Genomic DNA, 20,961 nt, shown 5'->3' on the forward strand with positions numbered 1-20,961 from the left:
CATACAAAGATTTTTTTTTTTTTTAATTGTGCAGTAATGCATTGCATTTATATTTACATTTCAGAAAGCTAGATAGGTCTGTTGGGCATTACTTCGCTGGGCGATTACACATCCAGTGCTTGCACTGTGATTCGAAGGAGCCCTCCTTTAAGAGACACGTACGATGTTGTCTAAGTAACCGGAGCTTCAAAAACTAGTCAACAAGAACATAACTTTCAAATGGCAACATGTTGTAGCCAGAACACTAAAGCAAAAATCGTAATAGCAAATGTGACATTTTCTAACCATGTGATGAATTAATGGTGTTATAAAACCACAAACCATTGAGGCCTGCTCAAGTTTGTTGGAGTTCAGGAGCAGATTTATACGGCCCCCATAATGTGCTCTTAAGCTGCCGTAACATTCCCTACAAGCATGACCTACTGTCCCAAGAAACTTTTATATTTATCTCTTTGTGAAAAGATGTCTCTATAAATAAGAACAATATTTGGGTAATAGTATCTCTATTGTTAAAATTTCAAAACCCATCAACTTCAGAGGAGGAACACATTTTTATGGCACAGACCCCTTTGCTGTTAGTATTTAATATCCTCCAAATTGAATGATTTATATAATGAAGACACTGAAACAATATCAAGAATTTAGGCTACAGATGTTTCATATTTATTATGTTTCCAAGAGTGGAGATAAACACAGGAATAAGTGATACCATGTCTTTGCTTGACATTCAGGAGGCTTTGGCATATCTGATGAGATACAGTTTCAGGGTTTATCTAAGCACAGAGTTTGTACAAAAAGAAAAAAGATACCAGCTGTTATTTTAGTTCTCTCTCATTCCATTTTTTTTTTTCTCCTATAAAGGTTGAAAACCATTTTCAGTGAATGCGTGGGAAAATTATATTATTGACTAGGAGAGTAATATTGCCCGGCGGGCTCTTTGCTGGATTCGCCAGAGCACCACTGTTTCTCAGAGCCAGACGCATGCAGTCCGGCGGCTATTTTCGACGGGGCTGGAGGGAGCCGGAGGCCCGGGCAGGGCGAGGCAGGGACCTGAGGCTGTGACTCCCAAGTGGCTTCGGAGCGGGGGGCTCGCTGCCCTCCGGCGGGGCTTGCAATGTGAAACCGCGTTGCGCTGTTAAGGCTCGCGTCCTAGGTAGCTACGTCACTCTTGGCTCCCCGGAAAAGCCTCAGCCGTGTTTAATGCTGGTCTGAAATGTGTCGGAGTTGGAAATAAGCAGCAGTAAACCCTGCCCAGGGGTAAATCGGGCGCCGGCTCCTGACTTGGGAGGCGCTGCTCCGGTTTACCCCGAGTGAAGATCTGGCCCGGGAGCTGCTTGTTCAACCCCGCCGGCAGCTCGCGCGTAGCCCTTCAGCCACGCTCCTAAGTATTCGGGAAGCAATTCCCGCAGAAACCGCCGCTGCTGGCCAAGGCGGGCTCTCTCAGCGAAGCCCGGGCGTTCGGCCTCACCGAGCGGAGGCTCCGTGTTTGCCGCGCGGCGCTCAGCCATGCTGGAAGCGTTCCCTCGCGAGCAGCGACTTAGGGCTCGGCAGCGTGGGCAGAGTGCGGCCTAAGAGGAGGCCGGGGGAGGCCGGGGGGTGGGGTGGGGGGGGGTCCATCAGGTGATAGCCCTGTGTGACAGTTAAATGTCATATTTGTTAAAAAAAGCAGACCAAAAAAGAAAAGAAAAAGCAAAAAAAAAAAGCGTAACTCGCATTGTGGGCCGTGTCACAGCTGTTTTCTCCTCTGTCCCCATGCTCTCTGTAGGTGCGGCGTACCCCCCCAGCTGGCGCAGTGCCCAGGGAACCCCGGACGTCTGGCAGTTTTCGGATGGAAGTTCGAGAGCACTTAAATTCTGAGCGGACGTGAAGCTCGGGGCAGCGGCGGTCGTGGTCGTGGCATCCCAAGGTGGCCTGTTTTCCTGCTAGCTCGACGCGCTTTCTGACACTAGCTTGAGAAGTCACCATCTGAAGGCAGCATTCTCCAGGCTCCTTCCGCCTGCAAGACTATCGTATTTATATTTTGTAATAGAGTACAACACTTCTTCGGGTTTTTTTTTGTTTGTTTCTTCTTTTTTTTTAAAAAACAAAACAAAACAAAAAGCAAAAGCACCCACCCACTGTCAAGGGCTTATCAATGGCTTTGACTGGCTCCTTTCCCTTTGGAAAAGACTGTCGTGCTCACGTGCTGACGCCGTGTGGAGAACCCAGCCTGTTGTTTATCTCCATTACATGCCATTTCTTAGAAGGTGCATCTAATGTTACAAATTAAAAATAAAACAAAACACAGTGTAGGTCTGTGGTGGGTGGGAAATTGACATAATAAATGTTGGAGCTTTAGGTTTTGTTTGCTCTTTCTTTAATTTTTAATGCTAACAAGGGCCAGGCAGCTGGTATGACTTTGTATTACCATATCATCTGCAGAAAATGAAGTACCGAGTTTAAAAAGAAAAAGCCAGAGCTCATAGCCACATGAGGGGCTGCACATCTGCAGACGTTTCCTAGAGAGCTAGACCCGGCGGCGGGGTTATTTGTGGCTGTGGTACCCCAAGCAGCGTAGGACTAGTGTTGGTGTTCATTCGTGCTGACGGGGAGTCTCCTAGCTCTCCATCGGCACCTGCATCCTATTGACTAATGCCGACTGTTGTATTACGTTTCTGCTGTTCAAATATGTACTTTTGGGGTTGGTGGGATCTATAACGTTCCTTAATTTGTCATTGTTTGCTAAAACAAGACCAAAACCGACCAGCAGCTTTCAGGAGGGACGATGGCTTTGCCGTAGAGATGTTGTCAGTGCCAGGAGGAGTGACCCCTTCCCCCATCCTGTGGCAGGATCAGAGTTGGTCTCCCTGTTGTGAAGCACATGTTTACATCCGATGGTCTTTCACAGAGCACTTAAGCACTTGCATAGCTTTTATGCTTGCCAGTGAGACTTGTTCCCTGCTTAGAGCTAAGCACATGCCCAAGGATTTTGCTGGTTTAGGGCCCAAGTGCTTTGCTGAACAGAAGATGGGTTAAGTACATGCTTTTGTGCTGTCTGGGATGGGATTTATAGGCTGTAGCTACTAATGACTGTGCCGGATAGCAGGAATGGACCTTATTTGGTTAAACAAAATAAGTGCATAGCGAGTGGAGTCATTGCACTGTCACGTAAAACTGCCAGGACATCCATACCAGGTTGCAATGGGACATAGAAGACTTTCAGGTCAGGGACCTGAGTTATTTATTTGTATGTATTAACTTAATTATGACTTCCTTTTTTTATTTATGTCTTTTTTAAAAATCTGAATGAGACACCTGGCCAGGGTGATTCTTTACTCATGAAACGGCCATAGATAAAAATGACGTTGCCTTTTTTATAGGTGGTGGTTGTTCTTTTTTTTAGAAGAAGACTGCAATTCTCATTCTGTTCGGGGCATAGCACAAGCACGGTCACTTTTGTAACTTAAAACTTTGCCAGGGGGCTGAGATGAGCAGTCAGGAGGTAGAAGCAACTCTGCACAAGCCAGGAGGCAGCCGACCGCCTGGGGACTTGGTGCATAGATGAGGATTGACCCAAAGAGAGCTATTACGTCTACCGTGGTGATTAGGGCTTTGACACCCAGTAATCCCTGCTAGCCACTCTCTTATGGTTCTCGCTGGAACCCAGGAGGGTGGCCAGGCCACCCCGCACTTGGTTAAGCGCTGCAGGTGCCTCTGTGTTGTGGGTAAAAGACCCCCACCACTAGTACGGTGCAGGCCTGTCCCGAACACATCCTAGATCAGGCCTCTGCTCCCCACTCCACTCAGGCTCAGGTCTGGTGCTGTCCCTGGGTCAGGCCAGAGATACGAGGAAGGGACCTGCAGAGCAGCAGCCCCAAAGAGGCCCCTCTGTGCCTACTTCGGTCCGGGAGACAAGCCAGGCATCCTAACTCCTACAGACTCCCCACCCAGGAAGGCAGCAGAGACCCTCCCTGTCTTTTGCTTTAGGAGAACTTTTTAAAAGGTTCTTCATATTCCACCTCTGTGTGGGTTTTTCTGAGTCCTGAAACTGTGAATCCTGTTACATTAAGCATCCTATTGATTGCAAACACACCATGGGGTAAGGAGTTAACAGCTCCCATTAGCTGCCGGCATCCTCCACTCCTGCTCCAGGAGATCTCCATGCCAGACAGCTGTGTCAGACTGCGGCTATAATGGGGCTCATTTTATCAATTGCAAAGTTAGGGTGCTCTGGTCTCGTCTCCAAATTACAAAATAGGGATCTCCTGGCACATATTTGCAGAGCACCTACAATGATTATAATAAATGGTGGCTGCTAATAAGTCTTGCAGAGACTCTTTGACATATTGACCAATTCTTGTGTTGTCCTTAGACTTCATTTGACTTGCTAAGTGCAGACAAAACTCAGTGCATAGATTGCTTCATGGCATTGCCAAAACAGCAGGTCACGCTTTTAATGCTCTGACCCAGTGGGATAAAGCCAGTGTGGCCAGCTTCCTCCAAAGTGAATTCCTGCAGGAGTAGCCAAAATTTGTGGCCCAGTGATTTCCTTCAGCAACAGAAGCCAGTGCAAAGCAGGTATTTTTCCCAGGAAGAGTGGAAAATAACAAAACATTAACAACTAAACGCATTTTGCAAGTAGTGGGGTGCTGAGCCTGTTCCATGAAGCACGGGGGAAAGGTTATACTCTCCTTTTCTGAAGTGTTCAAGAGGAAGTGAAATAGTCTTTAAAATGTATATTTTTTAATACAGGCATTTAAGAAAAAAAAAGAAACAACTCCTAGGATTTTAAAACATCTGAGGAATTTACGTGTTGCCTTAAAATTACAGATACACGTAATGATCGCCCTGAGAGCCGTGGGCAAGCACTGAGACGCGAGCGGGGGCTCCCGCACCCTGCCAGGAGAGTGGTCCCGCGGGCTGGGCTGCCGAGCTGCCGCGGGCGCCGTCCGGCAGAGCTGCGCCTGCCGCGGTTTCGGTGGGGCTGCGAGGATCCGCGCCGGCTTGCGGCAGCGGAGCAGCCTCGTGCGCTCATCGGAGGGGTTGTGGCAATGCTTCTTTTTTTAGGCCAGAGCTTGACTGTGGCGCTCTGCCGTCCACCATCCCGTGCCGGATCTGGGCACGTGGAGGATCGCGACTGATCGCGTTGCGGTGGCTTAACAAGTTTCTGCCCATTAACAGAGGTGAGGGTTTCCCGTGTGTGTGTCGGCGGGGCTGGAAAACTGTTAGCCTCGAAGCTCAAGGTGGTTCTGTTTTCTTTACAAGAGGGGCAATAAAAAGCACATAGCAAGAATGCAAAATGTATGGCACAAGCGGTTACTGCTGTGGAAACACAAAGCTTGAACTCAGGTCCCAAGCAGCAAATTAACGAGACGTTATTTTTAAGTATTTTGTATTTAAGCATATTCACAATGTTAAAGCATACACATTACCTTCTATCAAAAGACTTTAAATATTGAATATAGTTTGTCTATACTAAAAAAAAAAAAAAATCCTGAAGTTTGGGGTATTTCTAAGAGCCGGAAGAAAAGCTCTTTTTGTTTCCCCATCCAGTGGGCTGTAATGGACTGAAATGAGCAAGATACCCGGAAATCAGATAGTTAGCTTTGATTTTTGGTTTGAAAAGCTGCTTTCAAATGTGAAAGCATTTCATTTGTGCTGTATTTTATTTTTAAGCACATTTTCATGAGACTGAAATGCAGTGGTTAACTCTTTTGTGAAGTCTCACTTAAATTTTGCTTTCAAAGTAATATTTATTTTGGATTCAAGAAGCATTTAGGTTATATGCTGTTACAGTGTTAAAAGAGAGAAGCAAGCATGTAAAATAGGCCACTTCTTAAGCACTGTTTTTCTGAAATGACCTAAATGGATCTTAAGAACAGATCTAAAAATCTGTGAACGGGATGTTAAGAAGCAAACGCTCCCCAAACCCCACATTTCCCTGCAGTTCCAGCTTCACGGCACAGCCCACCCTGCTAAGCGATCACATAGCCCACAGCAATACCGGGATGGGGTGAGAGCGAGCATTTAGTTGTGTTCAACGGTGGCAGAATAGCCATTAACTTCATGGGAAGGAGAACCGAAAGGAGATTCTTCTTTGGCTTCTAGAGATTATCCACCGAATATGCTGCTTATCCAGTACTTTTGTGTCCAAGCAAATGCATCCAACTTCTTCTTTTGCTGTGTGTGTTTGTGAGCTGTTGAGAAGCCAGTGACACACACATGTGGGCTCATTCTCCATCCGGTCACCAAGACTCTCGGTGCCATGATTTGCATTAACTTCTGGAGTAGACGCTTGGCGTGGCCTTTTCCTGTCGTTGGACGCAAAAGTGCTCCTGTTCTCTGGGGCCGCGTGGGCGATGTGGGGAGCTGAGTCAGGTGGGATGAGTGTGATGAGATGTAATGGGCTCTCTCCACTGAACATAATTTGCTCTTTGGGACTGCCTGATCTGATACTGAGTTGGTGTGATCATTTCAAATGATCCTGCTACAAATGATTATCAAGGAGTAAGGCAAACAATCCCCCTGAACAAGAGTGGGAGCTCATTTGCTTCCTTTTTTATTCTCTGCTTTTTTCCCCCAGTTTTCTCGGATTTCAAGCATAATTAGACTTATGTACTATCATTCAGTGGTATATTGTTATACCAGCTTCTAGTTTCTAAGTCAATAAAACCTTGTTGCCCCTCCATCTTGCCAAATCCTCAACCTCCTCCCCTGCCCCAGGTCTCCTTTTAACACTCATCGTCTACAGGGGTCAAAATAATCAATTATTCCTGAGGAAAGCCGGAGTTACACTAAAAAAAAAAACAACAAAAAAACAAAAATATGGCCCTTTTTCCTTAATCTCACTGGATAGAGTTACACATCTGGTAGAGGCTTGTTCGTTGTTGCTATTACTTTTATTGCGTCTTTAGCGGTGATGAAGTTCAGATGGTAGAACCAGTGGGCCCCAATTTAATTTCGTCTGGCCTCCCGTAATGAGCACTATGCGATCTCCTGGAAATACTGGCTCTGTTGTAATTCCAGCATGTAGGCGCTCGCATGCCATGGTAATGGGCAAAGGCTGCGTGGAGAGACAGCTGGGTAGACAAAAACCTCATGGTTAGGGTGAAAAAAGGGGAAATCTGGTAATAGTGGTAAGAACGGATGGGTGGAGGAGTCGGACAACTGCTGATGCGGCACAGTGTGCCTGGGCCATTTGCCATGTACGTATCAGTCAAATACCACAATTAGATGGATGGGTGGATGGATGGACAGATGGAGGGATAGCTTTTTGTGTCAAAACCTAGAAGCAAAATCACTAGGTGGACTTCAGCCTTTTTAGTGATTGAGGTGTGTGCACTGTGACACTTTCTGAGTTTGCTTTAGTCCTGATGGCTCTTCTGTGGTGATTTCCATTATGCTCCAGGTTTCCAGTGGCAATGTATAGAAGCTCCCACCTCTCCCCCAATGTCTGCAAATGCATGTGTCTAAGGGCTATACAGGATTCATTTATGGGCCTCCCACTGACGGGATATGTGCATGCAAAATGAAGGTTGTATTTGGCTTCTAATATTCAAATCTATATTCCATATTGTGTTGACCAAGAAAAACAACTCAGCCGCAGTGCTGAAGAATGTGATGGACTGATGACTTTTAGAAACATACTGTAAATCAAGGAGGCTAATAAATACTTGCTATTAATAAAACAGGGCTACTGCCTTTCAAGTTATTGTGACATTTTACAGCATCTTGAAATTTCTTAAATGGAATGAAAAAGGCAATACTTCTGGACTTTTTCTCTTCCCCCAACACAGCTGTTACTAAATTTAACCTCCTGAAACACCCAGGCAAAGTGAGTTTTCTCAGTGGAGAGGTTTGGAGAGAGCAGCGAGACCCGCTCCGACCCTCGTGGGGCTGGCGGGTGGCCAAGGGCCAGGCACCGGGGGCAGAGCCTCTGCTGGCAAGAGGTGGCCTCGTGCCAGGTCGCTCATGCGATCCGGCAGAAGATCCCCAGAACTTGATGGATGTGTTGTTCAAACCAACACATCAAAGAGCCTGCAGCTAAAAGCTGTAAGACCTAAACTAGTTAATTACTGGTGCTTTAACATTTTCCAGTGGCAAGCGAAAGATGTGCCAGGTGGTAAGCGTGCACGCAGGGCATCCACCGAGCAATTAACCCTTTTGGCAGCGGTGGGCAGATCCCGCTCAGTCTATACCCTGTCTGTAACAACAGCCTGGGCAGGGGTATTCATGGCCAAGGGCCTCCGGTGAAGCTTATCTGCAGGTAGCCAAAAACGGGGTGGCGAACTGACTTTTTGAGACATCAGTAGCCAAACTGTCAGCGCTTATAGGGGTCCCAGATGAGACTCTTTAGATAGCTGTGCCTGTAGAAACCCATGAAATTTTGGGTAGGGAGGGAGCACGGGACTGAGCCCTAAATAAACATTTCTCATTATTTTTTTGTGTGAGTTTGAGTGTCTGTGTCCTGTCCCTGACCTTCTCTTATGGCCACCCGGGCCTCCTCCTTTCCAAAACAGTAAAAAGCCCACGCTGGCGGGTAGCGTGGGCTCTTCCCCCCGCCGCTGGGGTGGCCGAGGGGCCGGCCAGCTGAGCGCTGCTGGGGTCTGTCACTGCCGGCGCCGCCCCGCAAACCCCAGAGCCTTTGCCCTTGTTGATGGTGATGAGCAAGGGAAAAAATACAGCTCGGAGTTGAGGTTCGACAGCGGATCGCAGGGCTACCTGCTGGAGCCTCCTCTGCCGTCCCCAAAGGCCTCTGTAACTGTAAATTGCGTGTGGAAATCAAGCTGCCATAGACCTAAGGGTCAAGAAACATGGTTTCCCCAGGATGGTATTTTATCAGGTCATTTTCTATATTTCAGGAAGGAATGTCTTCAAGATACATGTGTGGATTTTTTTTTTCCTTTCGTTTTCAGCTATGGTTTTGGGGAAACTCCTTGTGAGTCTGGGCAACGTGTGTGATGCATGTGATGGCCTTGCTTGGCCTGCCTGATGTCTTTGTGCAGCAACAGAGAATTGTCGGGAAAGGGAAAGGCTCAGGAAGTTGCAGCTGAAAAGAACGGAGGAATGAGGCATCTCTGTACTGTGTCATGATTTACCATTTTAGTCTTGTGGCTCATTGTGGTGTTCTGACTCCCCCACTGCCTGGGATAACAACTGGTTTCTGTATTTAGTTTTAATCTATCGAGAAGCACATTCAAGTAAAACAGTTGTTCCAAGATTGGCACGTTCTAGCACCTCTTTAATACAGATAAATTCACACAGCCACTTAGTACATTAGAGAAAAAAAAAAAGTCATGCAAAATCTCTGCCCCCTCTCATGCCAGGCAATATACATTCAGGGCTTTTCAGAAATGCCACTTAGGTGACTTAGCAAATTGGTTTTAATATCTGTGGACTGGTTATGAACGGTGGCTTTGCTGCTGTGTCTCTTCCCTGTTCGGACCTGGACGGATTACTCGGAAGAAACGAGATGCCAGTTTTGCTCCCTCTGCTCTCGGATCCTGAGAAATGCGTGTACGGGGCTGCTGGGGTTTGGGGCACTGGCACTACGGTGCGCCAGGCCTGTACAACAACCAATTTTATACCTCAGGTACAAAGGCAGTCATCAAACGGTAACAACTCTTGACATGGGCTAAAGTTTGCACAGCGAACAAGAAAAGTATCCTGTTGTTATTCCCCAAGTGAGCCAACCTCTGCTTCAAAAATCGGGGTCTACTACCGTACCCTTGAGGACAGAGTAACTCAGGACAGACACTACAAAAAGCCAAGGACCCTAGAACAATCAAAATGTAAAGCGGGAACAGTTTTCCCTCTCTCCTCGCAGCCCCACGGCAGCGGCAGCAACAACGAAACTTAATTTGGCAGGATTTTGCTTTGCAAGGGCAACCTTTCTTTTTGACGAACCGCCGATAATTGCGTGGTTCCCACCTATCCAACCCCGCGAGGGGTTGCCCTGGCCTAAAAACACCCTCCCCGGCATGCTTTTCTGTGGTTTGGCTTTTTGATTTGGAAGTGTCGGGGAGCAACGTCCCTCCAGGAGCCACTTGGAAAGTGGCTGCTTCTGTTCCCTTTTGCTGCCTTTCCTCCAGCTGTTAAAATGCCTTTTACCTTTTGTTCTCTCTTTTTTTTTTTTCTTCCCTCTGTCTTCAGCCCTAAAGAGATAGCACCTCATGTAGCTGTAGTGATTAAAGGGGAGGGGAAAAAGCTTATTTAAAGTAGAGTCTCGAAATATAAAATAAGGTGTGGAAGTGATGAGTGATTCCTGGGTATGTTAAAGCAGGGACCAGCATTTTCAAAATCTTTCCCATTTGTAGTGTTTGAGCGCCTAGGAGACTGGCTGTTTTGAAACGCTTGAGCACCCACCCCCGGGGCCCTATCTGGGCAAGTTTAAAAATGCTGCCTGTAAACGGGATTTAGTCAAGTCCTTGCTCCTTTCTTCTCCTGGCAATCCGATTGCATGGGCCTCGTCCTCTCTCAGCACAGCCATACAGGTCTGCTGCTAGAAGGGGGCGATGGGGGAAAAAAAAAATCCCATCCCGCCCCCTTTTAACTTGTCTAGCTTCCTTTAGGCAAGGAGATTAGAGACCCAGTTAAGGGACAGGTAACCCTGGCCAAAATACACAGCTTTTTAAGCCATGGAGGCTTCAAAACAGGACGCTCTTGAAAGCTTGCTCCCAGGATCGCTGTAATGGGCAGTCAGGAGAAGGGAAAAAAGCAGAGCTTATTGCATGCAACTGGTGGAATAGTCACTGGGAAATTATGCATTTTCTGGAATACCTTATTCCCTTTTGTGTATTAAACATTATTTTAATATTCTAGTGACAATGTTTTATAATTAATCTGAATGTAAGAGACTGAGTACACTGGAGATTATGGTTCAGCGTAGGAAGGTGAGAAAGGTTTTTCGTCTACTAGCCAGCTAGATTACAGACTCAGCTGACTGACTGCAGCGGCAGCAGCCATGCCCATCAGTAACCACACTTGCAAGTATAATATCTGGCTAGGCTTGCTCTTGAATGCAAACACACCATACACTTGGCAAGTAAAACCTTTAACTCATAAAGGTTGTAATGTTAATACAGAAGAAAAGCGTTTTAAAAATTACATTAGTTCACAGACATATATTGAACTCATGAGGGGAAATCTAGCCCCTGAGAGATAGAAACTAAAGAGCTGAGCCATAAACCAGTACGATAACATCCTTATTATAAGATGCAAATTAAGGGGCCCAATTCACTTTAAAAAAGCATTATGAGTATTTAATTTTTCTAGTGGGAATATCTCTGAAGTTGGCCTGCGTGTGATTTTTTTGTGCTGTGTACTAAAAAAAAAAAAAAAAAGTAATTTAGGCCACGAAGAAGCCTATAAAGGCAGATTTGAGGATGCCAGGCAGTACTTTGGGTGTCAGGAGAAGCAGCTAGTTTTCATACCTGGCAGGAGAGCATGCATTCAGCCTGGATATTGAATGGGTGTTTACTTATGAAGGAATAAGTTCCTGTCCATGGGTTGCACCAAAGGGGACTCATCTGAAACGCAGGTACAACCGTCTTGAGCGCACGCTGGTACAACCCGACTCCAGGCAATGAAGCTGCCTCGGTCACATAAGATGAGGGTACCGGGATGCTGAGGATGCTTGTGCATTTGAAGGCATGGACTATGAGAAAAGTCATAGAAAGGTGGACTATAAACTGCTGCTGAGTGACTGTGAAGCTCGATTAGCACCAGCGTCTGTGGCTGTTGCTCTAACACGTTGCTGACAAACCCCGAAACGGCCTCCCCTCCCCCAGCCCGGGGATACCTGGAACAAATTAACATTCCTTGGGTCTCCCCACGAGCAGCGCTGGCATCGGGGGAAAACACCAGAGCTACGGTGAAAAGCGGTCACAGATTTACCGCTGGCTGCTCTTGCATGCAGTGACTGCAGTTATCCGTCTTCCTTCACCTCCCGGCTATTACGATGACGTTTTCGCGAGTGCAGTGGGTGCGTCGGGGCTATCAGCACGGCGGCGGGAGCCCCGCACAGCTGCGGGTACCCTCCGAGCAGCAGCGGCAGAGGAAGGGGCATGGTCTTCCTCAGGGGACGTAGCTGGGGAACGAAGCACGGGATCCTGCAACAGGGCAGGGAATCGAGCCCAGGTCTTTTGGATCTCCTTACTAATAATTTAGCGACAAACCACCACCGCTCCTCTGGGTGCTGCCTTGTCTCAGAGGGCTTCTCCAATTCCCGCGGGCTGTTGCGGTTTTCGGGGCTTGGAGCTGGTCCTCAGAAATAATTTCAAGGTTAGAAGAGCGCCCATTGAGGCGAGGGGGAAGTGGCTTTTGCTTCACAGCAAGTGTCTCATTTTTGCCTGAACGAGTAGTACTATTTCATAACAGCCTGTAACAATTTCAAAATAATCCTTTGGCTCTTCCTACTTTGCCTGCACAATACATTACTTACATTAGCCCATAGTCCCCGCTATTGTTTTCAAAACATAAGCCTGTGACGTGTCTGCTAATTATTATTTTTATACCCGATGCTAATGGAATGGCCTGAGATTAAATACAATTTCTTTTCAGAGCTCGCGCGCCTATCAGGAAGGGGTTCCTGTTTCCTCGCCCACACCCAGCTCCTGGTCCTTCCAGCGTGGTCTGCCCCTTTCGCACATCGCTGTGGTCAGCTCTACAGCAACGAACTTCAGCCTCAAACGTAACTCGCTGCATGGGGCTGGCAACAGAAGCCCGGTTTTATACAGCTTGGTTGGGTGCAGACAGCTTGAGGTCCATTTTAACGTGACGTGCTGCCGGGTCCGACCCTTGCCGTGTGTCCAAGGGCAGAATTAAGCTCTAGCACCCCTTGGCAGCTGGACTCCATAAATCCCGGCTGTGGCCTTCATGCTAGTGTAAGCAGCAAGTGATTTTTCCGCATCTCCCTGTGACTCTTGCTTGCGAGGGCAGGACGGAGGCCTGCGTGCACCAGGCTACGCCGTGCAAAGAAAGTCTTTTTGGCTTTCAGACTAATCCTGTGGGCCAGATGCAGACAGGAGATGCCCATGCAGCGCCCAGACACCTCCGCTAGCACCGGCGGAGTTGCAGCGGGTTTCCGAGGGTGTAATGAAATCTGAATCTGCCCTGCCGGTCCTTTCTGCATTTCATCTCACGAGGGGGATTAATGGCTCTGCCGCTGGCTGGACTCCAGTACGTCTACGCTCAGACCGAGGCTTGGCGCTGACACCGTTGCTCTGCAGACCAAGGGCACGCAGATAAGTACTTGTTTAGGACTCCATCTGAATTTTGGGGGATTTTCTGGGTAAACCCCTCGCCATGGTTCGCACTGCACCTCCGTTGCCCACATGGCGAGCTTACCACGATGCTGCCCACAGCATTGTTTGTTATGGCTTGGTTAAGTACATCCGTGGTTACAAGAAGTTTACAGTTCGGCTAACTGACATGGGACTTGTGGAGCTTTGTCCTGAGGCATTTATCCTGGCCACGCAGCGGGGAGATTAGAGACCTTACCGTATCTGTCGAGTTCGTTTTTTGTGGCCATTCCTTGTTTTCTAGCGCCTTTTCTTCTGAAGTTAGAAGACAGCATAATCACTGCCCTTGCCTTAGACCTCGCTGTTTGTCAAACACTGGAGGTTAAAGTCTATAGATAGAAGAGGGACGAGGAATGCAAGGTGTGGACAGCTGTGATAAAAGGGAGAGAGCCCGTAAGTGTTTTGTCTGCTCTCCATCCAGCTTTAGAGTTTAAAGGTCAAGACTTGCTCTAAAAAGCAAAGAAAATGCGGTACCCCTTAATTCACATACTTAAAGACAAAAGGCGTTATTCAGGCGGCTGTGCGCCGGAGCGGTTGGAAGGCTAAAATTTTCTTTCCAAACTTAGAAAATAAACCCACTGCCCTTAAAGACGGCTTTTCAGGCCAGCATTGCAGAGCCCTCCCATATAACATGTCGGGGGGGGTCAAGAGCTGAGCAAAACAGGGCCACCAGGTAAATACGTTCGTTTTTAACCTAGGGATTAGATAATCTTGTTTATTTTGCGGCGGCGTGCAGCACCTCTTTCACAGGCTTTTCTCCGGGCGGCAGGGGCCCCCCGTCCACCACCCGCTTCGGGGGCGGCGCTGCCGGGGCCCCCCGTGGGCCGGCAGCCGCCCTTTCCGACGGGTCCGCTACCCCTTGGACATTAAGGCGGCGTTTTATGAGTTCCTCTGCTTCTTTTTCCCTTCCTCCCCAGCCTATGCCTCGTCCCCCCCCACCCCCCACCTTGATTTAGGGGCCGCGCGTCGTAAATCCTGTGGCTCCCGCTGCTTTATCGGGCCCCGCAGCGCCTCCGGGGGCAGTGGGGGCCGACATCTGCGCGGGGCACATCCTCCCCGCGGCCCCCGCTTATCAGCGGCAGGCCTCCCTCCCTCCCTCCCGCGCGCGGGCAGGGCGGTTTGCGGTCCGGCAGCCTTTCCTCGGCTGCGAAATGAGGAAGGATATTCCTCCCGGCGGCTCGCGCTCGCCGGGCGGAGAGCAGCAAACGTCCTTCTGCATCCTCCCTCCCCGCGGTGGCGTCGGCGGCGTCGGCGGCGGCAGGGCCGGCGAGAGCCCGAGATAAGGCGCGGCGCGGCGGAAAGCCAAAAACGCCGGTGCGGGAGAAGGAGTTATGGAAGTGATTGCAAAAAAAAAATTAAAAAAAATATATATATATCCCTCATGGAGATTAGATGGAAGTCGGTGTCCGTGCGCGGCTTTGCCCGGGGGGGGAGGCACGGGGCTGCAGCAATGTTTGGAAATAGCGCGTCTGTGTTATGTCTGCTGGCCGCCTGTCGCGTTGTTTGTCAAACAGCACCGTGTTTTAATTGAAAAAAACCCAAAAAACAAGAAAGGTCGCTGCAGGGACGCGGCACGGGCCGGCCGGCCTAGCAGTGCAGGGGAAGCCGTGGTGGGCGCAGGGCAGCTGCCCGCGCGCGCGGGGCGGTTTCGGGTGAGGAACAAAGCAAGAGCAAACGATGGCCTGGCAAGCGGCCTGCCTGCCGGCGCGCGTCGTCCGTCCGTCCGTCCACCCACCTGGGCCCGGCGGCTCCGAGCGCTCGCCGCTTACGTTCGGAGAGCGGCGTTGGCGCCTCTCCCGGGGCACGGAGACGCGGCGGTCCCCGCTGGTGCCCACGTCGCGGACACCCCGCAGTGCCGTGCCCGCTGCCTCGGGCCCCGCCGGGGTGGAGGAGAGCCCCAGGCAGCGTGGTCCCGCTCTGCCCTCAGCCCTTGGCGCGGAGGGATCTCCCTCTTTTCCCAGGCCTGGTCCGTTACATCTCCCGGCTGCAAGGGCGGCGCAAGACCCGTGACAGCACCCCGCTTCCTCATCTTCCTCGTCGTTTTTGGTTTTTAATTTTAATTTTGTTTCTTCGCACTGCGCTGCAGGGGCCAGTGAGGAAGCAGAGAGACTTCAGCTGAGGGTGCCGTGAATCCTCTCTAGCCAACCGGACAGAGGTTATAGCCACCGAATTCGTTATTTCAGGGAAATTCTGACACCCCCCCCCCCACCTTACCCTGCCTCAGCAGAAAAAGGGCCAGGGCCGAGCTCCAGAGGGGGGTCCCGTACGGCCTGCCCGGGCCACGCTTTCCCCTAACGGGCTCTCCGGCGGGCGCGAGGTAACTTGTGCCTTCTTAACAGCCCGCTGGGGCAAGGAGCAACGTGCCGGGAAGGCGCGGGCCGGCATGAAACGGTGCTTGCCGGTCGCCCCAGCACGGGGTGTGCTGCGGGCAGCTCCCCGCGCCCGCCGCGCCGGCAGCCTCCGTGGCCCCGGAGAGGCCGGACGGCCCTTCCAGCCGCACCGCTTGGCAGGCTTGGGCGTGACTCACCAGCGCTTGAGGGAAGCCTCAGCCGAGGTGGGGTGTTTTCATCCGGGTCAGGATTTAGGTGGATTGGCAAAGGGCTGTGGGAATGCTTTTAAGGTGTCGTCCTGCATGTTTGGTGGTTGTTTTTTTTTTTTTTTTCCCCACCCTCTTTCTGCAAGTGCTGTCAGAGTCTCCCATTTGGGAGCACGGCATTCGCCAAGGAGATAAACAAGGAAGGATTTGGTCTGAAGGCGACACGAGCCTAGAAAGTGTTTGCGCCTCTTCCCATGTCTCTGCGAGCCAAATAGCAGCACCCTTCCTCCCCCTCTCCCCCTGCCCATAGAGACCGCTGTTCATCTCGGAAGAGGTCAGTGCCTTTGCTCCCGCTTCACGCAGGGAGAAACAGAGGTGTGGGAAAAGCACGCTAGTCAGGGGGTCCCGGCGGGGGGACGGCGACGCGCCTGCGTTCCCCGCTTCGTTCCCGTGCGCGTCGACGGAGAGGGAGGCGAACGGCGCTGGAGCAGGACCCGCTGCTGTTGGGAGCCGCTGCTGATGCGACGGCTGGCCGTGTAGCAATACGCCTCGCAGCGCCAAGAGGAGCTTGGCTCCTCCGTCAGGGCTTCTGCGTCGGGCTAGCGCCAGGGTAGCGCCTCAGGCAAAATGTAAGGTGTGGATTTATTCTCGTTTGTTTTGGGATGGATCCAGGCGGTCCTTCGCATTTTAGTTTTGTTTTTCTGAGTCCCGGGAGCGTCCCGTGGATAGGCATGTTTGGGGATGAACTGTAGAAACACTTGACCGGTAGGGCTGCATGCAGACTTAGTGACGTCAACACGTTGAAAATGCTGAAAAGAGGTAACTCTTTTACCTTCTGACTCCTGTAATGCAGAAATAGCATTTATGCTGGTCGTTTGGTACTTACCCGGGTTTGAGGTCTGTGCAGCTACTGCTAATAATTCTTTTGCACAGCGTGAGATGAGACCATCAGAGCTCTTTGGCTGTGGTCACTCGCTCTTGAGGAGCTAGTGAGCGGGACGGGGAGCAGGACCTGGGGATGTCTAACCCTGACTGCGTCACAGGGGCGCTTTCCGGCCCTGGGCAAGTCACTTAGATGGTGAGTCGCACTTTCTCCATTTGCAGATCAGGTCAGTGATGTCCTAACTCCCAGGGCTGCAGTGAAGACCGTTTTTAAAGTCATTATGAACAGTGAACATTAGTGGTGCCGTGATATCTGCTTAAATTCTCTGTTGTGAAAGTCACAATCATATAAAAAGAAACTCAAAATTATATCGATATTGCCTGTTTGTAACCTTTGTTATAAACCAGAATCCAAGCTAAATTTTAAACAAAAGTGAACCCACTTATGAATTCTGTATCCAAATCACATGTGAATCATCACAGCACATATTGTTTCAGAGGTGAAACTCAGGTTTTTAGATTCATTTGATCTTGCAGCTTAGAATGAGGTCAGTTCAAAGGAGCAAGCATGCACAGCTGATAGGAAGCCACTGGATTTATGCTGTTTTAGACATGTTCCCTCCTGGAAATTTGTGCTGCCTTATCCTCAGCTTTTGACCATGCAAAACTTCATTTGCTTTGCATGGCATGACCAGTGGGAATTTTCCAGTGGTTAAAGAAACACCATGCAAGTCTTTCTGGGCGACAGACCCCAGCACTGGTGCTAGGAGTATTGCTGTGGCGTGTGAGCAGCTCTGTTGCTCTTCAGTGGAGCCAGTTGTACAGACCTATACTGGCCCGTTATGGTAGTATAATACATACACTCCAGGGGAAAAAATACGTGCAGCACTCACATATAGTTTGATTAATATGCACTAATTATGTGGCTGTCCATCCATGGACCATGCAGTATGTGCAAAAGCTTTCCACCAAAGCCCTAGCATAACATACCCCCAGTAACCTGTCCCATGCTGATGTGATTGCTGAAGTGACTTTGGATGGACACGGGATCCTGTCGTTGCTGCACGGACTGCCGGAGCAGAGCCGACACCGCGGTGAGGGGCTCGGAGGAGGGCCACGGTTCCCCACGCCCTGTGGCCTCCGTCCGAGCCGCCAGCGCCCAGGGCATGTGGAAACAAGCCCGCATCAGACGCGCAGTGTTTCTGGACTGCAGCCATGCTGGGGAGAAGAGTCATTTTGCTCTGTGATAAGGAATAGTAGTTGGAAGGACAAAAGCAGCTCAGGCTGCCTGGGGCCCATGTACTCTTGCTTAATGTATGGTAAGTCTTATCCTGCTGATTAAAAGACTGTGGGGTTAGGGTTTGGCTGCAAGACGACCCATGATATACCTGCTCCCCCTCCCACAGGAGGGATTACTTTATGTGAGGTTAATGCAGGGAAGAATATACTAGAGGGAAAAAGGGAATAATAAAAATAACAGAAAGAGAATGATTAAGCTGTTATACTGTGTGCCACATATCTTAGTAATACATGTCTCATTCTTTAAAGACTCCAAGCTCCAAGGCTCATGAAGAGATAAATAATAAATAGTAATTAAATTAAAGATGTACACACGGTACCACTCAATTCCAGGAAGTTTTAAAATGGGCTTACACATAATCGTAATAACTGAGAGCCTCCCTGAGTGTAGCCCACTGGCGCCACATCAGCTGGGACCTGGACGGGAGCTCACACATGGGAGCTGCCCAGGAAGCTGGCAGCGCTCAGCTTCTGTAGGTCTAAACAGGAGAAAAAAGAAAAAAGAAATGGCAGAGATTCAGCCAATTTTCTTTGGGTATCCCACTCCATAGGCATGCGTCCCCTGCTTGAGGGAAGCAACCCCCCTCCTGCCCTGGAAATTTAGGCCATGAGTTTCAGGCTGTTTCGTTGAACGCTGCAGAAGAAGATGCCATGGAAGACCATGGTGCACGTGCGTTGTGCTCGTGCAGCATGGGTGTAGAAACCTGTGGGGGGGGGGTGAACAGGTGGGAAAGGACAAAAGGGGGCATCCATAGGTGTTAATGCCTTGAGGAGCCTCCTGGGGCCCCCCCTCGATCCTCACCGCAGCTGGGCGAGCCACGTTGCCTCTCTGACCTGAGACGTTGCCTCCCAGGCGACGCTTCAGAGGTCAGTAATGCCATTGCTGGCTCACCGCCAATATATATATTTTTTTTTCCTGGGAAGCCTCCCCCCAGGCGAGCTCAGACAATTAAAAAAAAAAAAAAAAAGACTTCTAACGCACCACCAAAATAAAGTAGTTGCTGTGCAGGGATTTCGGGAAAAGGCTTCGTTTTCACCTGCGTTTATGTGTATTAATGGGATCAAATGCTTGTGTGCCACGTACCAGGTGCTGCCTTGACTTTACTGTTGTGCCCACCACGGTGCTTCCTGGCCGGGAGGACAGCCGCCCTCGCGGGGACGGCTGGGAAAGGATGTCCCTCATCCCATCTGTATCCTCCAGGCATGTCAGAGAAGACCTGTGTTTTATCGTGCGCTTCAGGACACCTAAATGCAGGCCAGTGCATTATCCTGATGTTTAACCCAACCTGGATCTGCTGAAATGAGTAGGGAGCAGTGCTGCAGCAGGACCTGCAGCAATGACTGCGAACCCTCTCTGGTCCCCTGTTCCTGTCTCTCCCTGTCAAAAGCCTCTATGATTTTGCACAAGAGTCTTTCACAGCATTGCTTTATTGTTTAATATAGATGGGCAAATTAGCCAAATTATGTATTGTCTCTTCATCTGTGACTCCTCAGAAGCTCATGGGCCACTTTTCCAGCATACGTACCTGCCTGACACATGCAGACCATTCCGGTGCTGCTGTCCCAGCCTGACCGCGCGTCAAGGACCGCTGTCCATCCAATCCAAAGAGCTTTTTAGTGAATAAACCTGTATTTGGGGTGTCTGCGAGGGTATGTGCCCGAGCAGGCAGTGGGGGCTGCAAGAACGTGGGGCTCAGACTATGCTTCAGCGGTGGGGTCAGCCCCCGCAGACCCGCATGCATGCAGTGAGTGCCCACGGCAGCCCTTTGCCCTGAGCCCCTCGTGCCTCGAAGCTGGCAGAGGGTTGTGCAGGCAGGAAGTATTTTTGCTGTGTTCAGTTAGCAAAATGCTCTGGTTTCTCAGAGATGAGACACACTTTGCATGAATGCGCATAAAATAATAATAATAATAATAATAATAATCACTGCAGCTCAAGTTCTGCTGTTGCAGGGCTTACCACCTGCATATTGGCCACTGAGAACCAAATCTGCCTAAACATCCTCATAACCTGTCTGCTTGCAGGTTAAAGCACTCACATGTTGTGTACCACCGAGCTGGGATAAACACAAGGTTTTGTGCCACTCTTTCCCATCACCATTATGTATTTGCATGGGATAGGCCTTAGGGCAAACAGTTCTGGCACTCTCTCAGTACTTTTGTACATGTAATTTTGTGAAGTAAAAGGACAGTCACATGCATGACCTGTTCTTCTGGCCTCTCCTAAATCACATTCCAGCCTCAGGTAAATTTTCAGCTTCTCTGAAATATTTTGGGGGTGTTTTTCACGTTAGTTTCTCCACCTCTTTTTTGCCTCTGACATGTACAAACCATTTCATTTGATTCTTAGTATTGACAAGAAAATGCAGCTGAGAAAACACTGAAGCTGTTTTAACAACTGCAGTGTTAAGAAGTAAAGTAAACTAGAAAGTAGTTATTATACCAATAGCTTCCTCTTTAAATCAGCTCCGGGAGGGGGTGAGAGAAGTGAGAGTACTTGGTAATTAGATTCTCTCCCTCATCCTAATTGCATTACCAATAAATCAACTATGAAGATCTGTTTCTTTTTAGTTTTCTTGAATTTAGCCTTTGTCTGAGAATCTTGTAACAACAGAGCTGCAGTAAATATGATTAACCTATAGTTAATTACTATGGTATTTCAACTCTACCCTGCAGATCCTCAGCCCACTATGGTTAACCATAGGCCTCTCATGCTCAGAAACCAGACCCCCTGCCAAACCCAGGGGAGAGGAGAAATGGAGAGTTTCATGTTTGAATGTGGTAAGCTAGTCCATAATTATGTACATTGTTTAAGTAAAAGTGCAGGAGGCTTTACATTAAGGAATAATTTGGCACACAAAAGAGTCCGATGGAAAAAATTAACTTTTCCTCAGCATGTTGCATTGCTCCTTGTTCTGCCTTTTTGTTCTATTCTTTTTTTCTGTCTTTTCAGGGTTGCTAAAAGGC

At 49.3% G+C, this 20,961-nt stretch overlaps 1 protein-coding gene across 1 annotated transcript in view; it reads left to right on the forward strand.

The window, feature by feature from the left end:
* The window catches only part of BCL11A (BCL11 transcription factor A), a 79,558-nt gene extending 77,221 nt beyond the window's left edge, over positions 1-2,337 (forward strand). The window contains exon 4 of the mRNA XM_067292736.1: positions 1,766-2,337. Coding sequence (XP_067148837.1) covers positions 1,766-1,857 — 92 coding nt within the window. The 3' untranslated portion in view covers positions 1,858-2,337. The remainder of the gene's footprint in view (positions 1-1,765) is intronic.
* The last annotated feature ends 18,624 nt before the right edge of the window (positions 2,338-20,961 follow it).

Source organism: Apteryx mantelli, chromosome 3, assembly GCF_036417845.1.
Source record: "Apteryx mantelli isolate bAptMan1 chromosome 3, bAptMan1.hap1, whole genome shotgun sequence".
Taxonomy (NCBI): Eukaryota; Metazoa; Chordata; class Aves; order Apterygiformes; family Apterygidae; genus Apteryx; species Apteryx mantelli.